This window comes from Sinocyclocheilus rhinocerous, unplaced genomic scaffold (assembly GCF_001515625.1).
Source record: "Sinocyclocheilus rhinocerous isolate Xijiao unplaced genomic scaffold, SAMN03320098_v1.1 scaffold691, whole genome shotgun sequence".
In the NCBI taxonomy this organism is placed as follows: domain Eukaryota; kingdom Metazoa; phylum Chordata; class Actinopteri; order Cypriniformes; family Cyprinidae; genus Sinocyclocheilus; species Sinocyclocheilus rhinocerous.
This window is the reverse complement of record NW_015656606.1, coordinates 11,098-17,963: the sequence shown is the minus strand read 5'-3', so window position 1 is coordinate 17,963 and position 6,866 is coordinate 11,098. Positions and strand designations below refer to the sequence as shown.

The 6,866-nt window shown below is 55.1% G+C and overlaps 1 protein-coding gene across 1 annotated transcript in view; it reads left to right on the top strand.

Moving 5' to 3' along the window:
• The window catches only part of LOC107720491 (fibroin heavy chain-like), an 11,474-nt gene extending 5,661 nt beyond the window's left edge, over positions 1–5,813 (top strand). The window contains exons 3-4 of the mRNA XM_016528208.1: positions 4,223–4,870; positions 4,931–5,813. Of these exons, the coding sequence (XP_016383694.1) occupies positions 4,223–4,870; positions 4,931–5,737 (1,455 nt within the window). The 3' untranslated portion in view covers positions 5,738–5,813. The remainder of the gene's footprint in view (positions 1–4,222; positions 4,871–4,930) is intronic.
• The last annotated feature ends 1,053 nt before the right edge of the window (positions 5,814–6,866 follow it).

Genomic DNA, 6,866 nt, shown 5'->3' with positions numbered 1-6,866 from the left:
AAGCAGTCAGGCAAGCCGTCAAGGAAATGGTCAGGGAAGTGGTTATGGTCGGGCAAGTGGTCAAGTAAGCAGTCAGGCAAGCCGTCAAGGAAGCGGTTATGGTCAGGGAACTGGTCAAGCAAGCAGTCAGGCAAGCCGTCAAGGAAATGGTCAGGGAAGTGGTCAGGCAAGCCTTCAAGGAAATGGTCAGGGAAGTGGTCAGGCAAGCCTTCAAGGAAATGGTCAGGGAAGTGGTCAGGCAAGCAGTCAGGGAAGTGGTCAAGCAAGCGGTCAGGGAATCAGTTATGGTCAGGGAAGTGGTCAAGCAAGCCTTCAAGGAAATGGTCAGGGAAGCGGTCAGGCAAGCCTTCAAGGAAATGGTCAGGGAAGTGGTCAGGCAAGCCTTCAAGGAAGTGGTCAGGCAAGCCTTCAGGGAAGCGGTCAGGCAAGCGGTCAGGGAAGAGGTTATGGTCAGGCAAGCGGTTATGGAAGCGGTCAAGCAAGCAGTCAGGGAAGCGGTCCGGGAAGCGGTCAGGCATGCCTTCAAGGAAATGGTCAGGGAAATGGTCAGGCAAGCCTTCAAGGAAATGGTCAGGCAAGCCTTCAAGGAAATGGTCAGGCAAGCCTTCAAGGAAATGGTCAGGGAAATGGTCAGGCAATACTTCAGGGAAATGGTCAGGGAAGCCTTCAGGGAAATGGTCAGGGAAATGGTCAGGCAAGCCTTCAGGGAAATGGTCAGGCAAGCCTTCAGGGAAATGGTCAGGCAAGCCTTCAGGGAAATGGTCAGGCAAGCCTTCAGGGAAATGGTCAGGCAAGCCTTCAGGGAAATGGTCAGGCAAGCCTTCAGGGAAATGGTCAGGCAAGCCTTCAGGGAAATGGTCAGGCAAGCCTTCAGGGAAATGGTCAGGCAAGCCTTCAGGGAAATGGTCAGGCAAGCCTTCAGGGAAATGGTCAGGCAAGCCTTCAGGGAAATGGTCAGGCAAGCCTTCAGGGAAATGGTCAGGCAAGCCTTCAGGGAAATGGTCAGGCAAGCCTTCAGGGAAATGGTCAGGCAAGCCTTCAGGGAAATGGTCAGGCAAGCCTTCAGGGAAATGGTCAGGCAAGCCTTCAGGGAAATGGTCAGGCAAGCCTTCAGGGAAATGGTCAGGCAAGCCTTCAGGGAAATGGTCAGGCAAGCCTTCAGGGAAATGGTCAGGCAAGCCTTCAGGGAAATGGTCAGGCAAGCCTTCAGGGAAATGGTCAGGCAAGCCTTCAGGGAAATGGTCAGGCAAGCCTTCAGGGAAATGGTCAGGCAAGCCTTCAGGGAAATGGTCAGGCAAGCCTTCAGGGAAATGGTCAGGCAAGCCTTCAGGGAAATGGTCAGGCAAGCCTTCAGGGAAATGGTCAGGCAAGCCTTCAGGGAAATGGTCAGGCAAGCCTTCAGGGAAATGGTCAGGCAAGCCTTCAGGGAAATGGTCAGGCAAGCCTTCAGGGAAATGGTCAGGCAAGCCTTCAGGGAAATGGTCAGGCAAGCCTTCAGGGAAATGGTCAGGCAAGCCTTCAGGGAAATGGTCAGGCAAGCCTTCAGGGAAATGGTCAGGCAAGCCTTCAGGGAAATGGTCAGGCAAGCCTTCAGGGAAATGGTCAGGCAAGCCTTCAGGGAAATGGTCAGGCAAGCCTTCAGGGAAATGGTCAGGCAAGCCTTCAGGGAAATGGTCAGGCAAGCCTTCAGGGAAATGGTCAGGCAAGCCTTCAGGGAAATGGTCAGGCAAGCCTTCAGGGAAATGGTCAGGCAAGCCTTCAGGGAAATGGTCAGGCAAGCCTTCAGGGAAATGGTCAGGCAAGCCTTCAGGGAAATGGTCAGGCAAGCCTTCAGGGAAATGGTCAGGCAAGCCTTCAGGGAAATGGTCAGGCAAGCCTTCAGGGAAATGGTCAGGCAAGCCTTCAGGGAAATGGTCAGGCAAGCCTTCAGGGAAATGGTCAGGCAAGCCTTCAGGGAAATGGTCAGGCAAGCCTTCAGGGAAATGGTCAGGCAAGCCTTCAGGGAAATGGTCAGGCAAGCCTTCAGGGAAATGGTCAGGGAAGCGGTCAGGCAAGCCTTCAGGGAAATGTTCAGGGAAACGGTCAGGCAAGCCTTCAGGGAAATGGTCAGGGAAGCGGTCAGGCAAGCCTTCAGGGAAATGGTCAGGGAAACGGTCAGGCAAGCCTTCAGGGAAATGGTCAGGGAAGCGGTCAGGCAAGCCTTCAGGGAAGTGGTCAGGGAAGCGGTCAGGGAAGTGGTCAGGGAAGCGGTCAGGGAAGTGGTCAGGGAAGCGGTCAGGGAAGTGGTCAGGGAAGCGGTCAGGGAAGTGGTCAGGGAAGCGGTCAGGGAAGTGGTCAGGGAAGCGGTCAGGGAAGTGGTCAGGGAAGCGGTCAGGGAAGTGGTCAGGGAAGCGGTCAGGGAAGTGGTCAGGGAAGCGGTCAGGGAAGTGGTCAGGGAAGCGGTCAGGGAAGTGGTCAGGGAAGCGGTCAGGGAAGTGGTCAGGGAAGCGGTCAGGGAAGTGGTCAGGGAAGCGGTCAGGGAAGTGGTCAGGGAAGCGGTCAGGGAAGTGGTCAGGGAAGCGGTCAGGGAAGTGGTCAGGGAAGCGGTCAGGGAAGTGGTCAGGGAAGCGGTCAGGGAAGTGGTCAGGGAAGCGGTCAGGGAAGTGGTCAGGGAAGCGGTCAGGGAAGTGGTCAGGGAAGCGGTCAGGGAAGTGGTCAGGGAAGCGGTCAGGGAAGTGGTCAGGGAAGCGGTCAGGGAAGTGGTCAGGGAAGCGGTCAGGGAAGTGGTCAGGGAAGCGGTCAGGGAAGTGGTCAGGGAAGCGGTCAGGGAAGTGGTCAGGGAAGCGGTCAGGGAAGTGGTCAGGGAAGCGGTCAGGGAAGTGGTCAGGGAAGCGGTCAGGGAAGTGGTCAGGGAAGCGGTCAGGGAAGTGGTCAGGGAAGCGGTCAGGGAAGTGGTCAGGGAAGCGGTCAGGGAAGTGGTCAGGGAAGCGGTCAGGGAAGTGGTCAGGGAAGCGGTCAGGGAAGTGGTCAGGGAAGCGGTCAGGGAAGTGGTCAGGGAAGCGGTCAGGGAAGTGGTCAGGGAAGCGGTCAGGGAAGTGGTCAGGGAAGCGGTCAGGGAAGTGGTCAGGGAAGCGGTCAGGGAAGTGGTCAGGGAAGCGGTCAGGGAAGTGGTCAGGGAAGCGGTCAGGGAAGTGGTCAGGGAAGCGGTCAGGGAAGTGGTCAGGGAAGCGGTCAGGGAAGTGGTCAGGGAAGCGGTCAGGGAAGTGGTCAGGGAAGCGGTCAGGGAAGTGGTCAGGGAAGCGGTCAGGGAAGTGGTCAGGGAAGCGGTCAGGGAAGTGGTCAGGGAAGCGGTCAGGGAAGTGGTCAGGGAAGCGGTCAGGGAAGTGGTCAGGGAAGCGGTCAGGGAAGTGGTCAGGGAAGCGGTCAGGGAAGTGGTCAGGGAAGCGGTCAGGGAAGTGGTCAGGGAAGCGGTCAGGGAAGTGGTCAGGGAAGCGGTCAGGGAAGTGGTCAGGGAAGCGGTCAGGGAAGTGGTCAGGGAAGCGGTCAGGGAAGTGGTCAGGGAAGCGGTCAGGGAAGTGGTCAGGGAAGCGGTCAGGGAAGTGGTCAGGGAAGCGGTCAGGGAAGTGGTCAGGGAAGCGGTCAGGGAAGTGGTCAGGGAAGCGGTCAGGGAAGTGGTCAGGGAAGCGGTCAGGGAAGTGGTCAGGGAAGCGGTCAGGGAAGTGGTCAGGGAAGCGGTCAGGGAAGTGGTCAGGGAAGCGGTCAGGGAAGTGGTCAGGGAAGCGGTCAGGGAAGTGGTCAGGGAAGCGGTCAGGGAAGTGGTCAGGGAAGCGGTCAGGGAAGTGGTCAGGGAAGCGGTCAGGGAAGTGGTCAGGGAAGCGGTCAGGGAAGTGGTCAGGGAAGCGGTCAGGGAAGTGGTCAGGGAAGCGGTCAGGGAAGTGGTCAGGGAAGCGGTCAGGGAAGTGGTCAGGGAAGCGGTCAGGGAAGTGGTCAGGGAAGCGGTCAGGGAAGTGGTCAGGGAAGCGGTCAGGGAAGTGGTCAGGGAAGCGGTCAGGGAAGTGGTCAGGGAAGCGGTCAGGGAAGTGGTCAGGGAAGCGGTCAGGGAAGTGGTCAGGGAAGCGGTCAGGGAAGTGGTCAGGGAAGCGGTCAGGGAAGTGGTCAGGGAAGCGGTCAGGGAAGTGGTCAGGGAAGCGGTCAGGGAAGTGGTCAGGGAAGCGGTCAGGGAAGTGGTCAGGGAAGCGGTCAGGGAAGTGGTCAGGGAAGCGGTCAGGGAAGTGGTCAGGGAAGCGGTCAGGGAAGTGGTCAGGGAAGCGGTCAGGGAAGTGGTCAGGGAAGCGGTCAGGGAAGTGGTCAGGGAAGCGGTCAGGGAAGTGGTCAGGGAAGCGGTCAGGGAAGTGGTCAGGGAAGCGGTCAGGGAAGTGGTCAGGGAAGCGGTCAGGGAAGTGGTCAGGGAAGCGGTCAGGGAAGTGGTCAGGGAAGCGGTCAGGGAAGTGGTCAGGGAAGCGGTCAGGGAAGTGGTCAGGGAAGCGGTCAGGGAAGTGGTCAGGGAAGCGGTCAGGGAAGTGGTCAGGGAAGCGGTCAGGGAAGTGGTCAGGGAAGCGGTCAGGGAAGTGGTCAGGGAAGCGGTCAGGGAAGTGGTCAGGGAAGCGGTCAGGGAAGTGGTCAGGGAAGCGGTCAGGGAAGTGGTCAGGGAAGCGGTCAGGGAAGTGGTCAGGGAAGCGGTCAGGGAAGTGGTCAGGGAAGCGGTCAGGGAAGTGGTCAGGGAAGCGGTCAGGGAAGTGGTCAGGGAAGCGGTCAGGGAAGTGGTCAGGGAAGCGGTCAGGGAAGTGGTCAGGGAAGCGGTCAGGGAAGCCTTCAGGGAAATGGTCAGGCAAGCCTTCAGGGAAATGGTCAGGCAAGCCTTCAGGGAAATGGTCAGGGAAGCGGTCAGGCAAGCCTTCAGGGAAATGGCCAGGCAAGCCTTCAAGGAAATGGTCAGGGAAATGGTCTGGCAAGCCTTCAAGGAAATGGTCAGGCAAGCGGTTATGGCCAGGGAAATGGTCAAGGAAGTGGTCAAGCATATGGTCAAGCAAGCCTTCAAGGAAATGATCAGGGAAGTGGTTATGGTCAGGCAAGCGGTCATGGAAGTGGTCAAGCAAGCAGTCAGGCAAGCGGTCAAGTAAATGGTCAGGGAAGTGGTTATGGTCAGGCAAGCATTCAGGCAAGCAGTCAGGGAAGCGGTTATGGCCATGGAAATGGTCAGGGAAATGGTCAAGGAAGTGGTCAAGCAAGCAGTCAGGCAAGCCGTCAAGGAAATGGTCAGGGAAGCGGTTATGGTCAGGCAAGCGGTCATGGAAGTGGTCAAGCAAGCAGTCAGGGAAGTGGTCAAGGAAATGGTCAGGGAAGCAGTTATGGTCAGGGAAGTGGTCAGGGAAGCAGTTATGGTCAGGGAAGTGGTCAGGGAAGCAGTTATGGTCAGGGAAGTGGTCAAGCAAGCAGTCAGGCAAGCCATCAGGGAAGTGGTCAAGCAGGCAGTCAGGGAAGCGGTTTTGATCAGGGAAGCGGTCAAGCAAGCAGTCAGGCAAGCCATCAGGGAAGTGGTCAAGCAAGCGTTCAGGGAAGGGGTTATAGTCAGGCTAGCGGTCAGGGACGTGGTCAAGCATATAGTCAAGCAAGCAGTCAAGGAAGTGATCAGGGAGGTGGTTATGGCCAGGGAAGAGGTCAGGGAAGCAGTTATGGTCAGGCAAGTGGTCAAGCAAGCAGTAAGGGAAGCGGTCAATGAAATGGTCAGATGTGGTCAAGGAAATTGTCAGGGATGTGGTCTTTGAAACTTTCATTGGAATTTTGCGTAACACCTACTGGAGATCTTCTCAATTCAGTGATTTATTCATATGGCATATTTTACCTGTTTCTCAAACAGTTTAGAGGTTTTGTCGCTCTCTCTCCCTCTTCCCTCAAATAAAGAGAATTTATTGATTGAAGAGTTGGTGTTTTTGTTATTTGGCTGTTTTCTCACATAACTATGGAACGATATTCCGGACAATTTTCAAAAGGAATTGCAAATTGTATTTTCAATTGCGTTTTCCATATGTGGACGCATAAATTGTGCCATAATCCAAATGCAATTGCAAATCCTGCATTACCGTTTGCATTTTCGCTTTCGCGAACGCACAGTGACTGCCAAATTTCAAATGAAAAAGCAAAGTCCATTTGCAACTGTATTTCCCATGTCTTAGGAGTTACGAGCCTGTCATATTTAAATAGCAATATTAATTACCAGTCTGCTTTTTCACTCTCGCTGCGTCGCGCATGTAACCTGCCAAAACTCAAATGGAATCGCAATTCCTTTTGCATTTGAATTTCCGATGTCTACATGGAAAGCTGCCAATCATCGTCAGGGGCGGGACTATACTAGGGGGCGTGTTTGTATTGGGAGGTGACGTCACTCACAGACGACCGTGCCGAATGCTCTGATCAATGGAGGTAATCGGTAAAGGCTCCGCTAAAGGCAGCTAGCAATCAGTTTCGTACCTGTGTGAACGAATAGACAGTGCAACCTTCTTGGCACAATACATAATATGTATGTATGCATGTATGTATGTACTAGGAGCACCTTAAAAAAACCACAACAAATTCCTCGTGTGTTTGCACACACCTGGCGAATAAAGCTAATTCTGATTCTGATTCTAAACAGTGAGAGATGCTGAGACAGGTGAAAGCGTTTGGTTAATAGTGAATATTGACCTATTGTGCGTACCGTTGTGGCTCCCGCTGTTAGCAGGGGATAATCGCTACATTTGGGGTAAAAAAGACATAATTATGTATTGTGCCAAGAAGGTTGCACTGTCTATTCGTTCACACAGGTACGAAACTGATTGCTAGCTGCCTTTAGCGGAGCCTTTACCGATTAC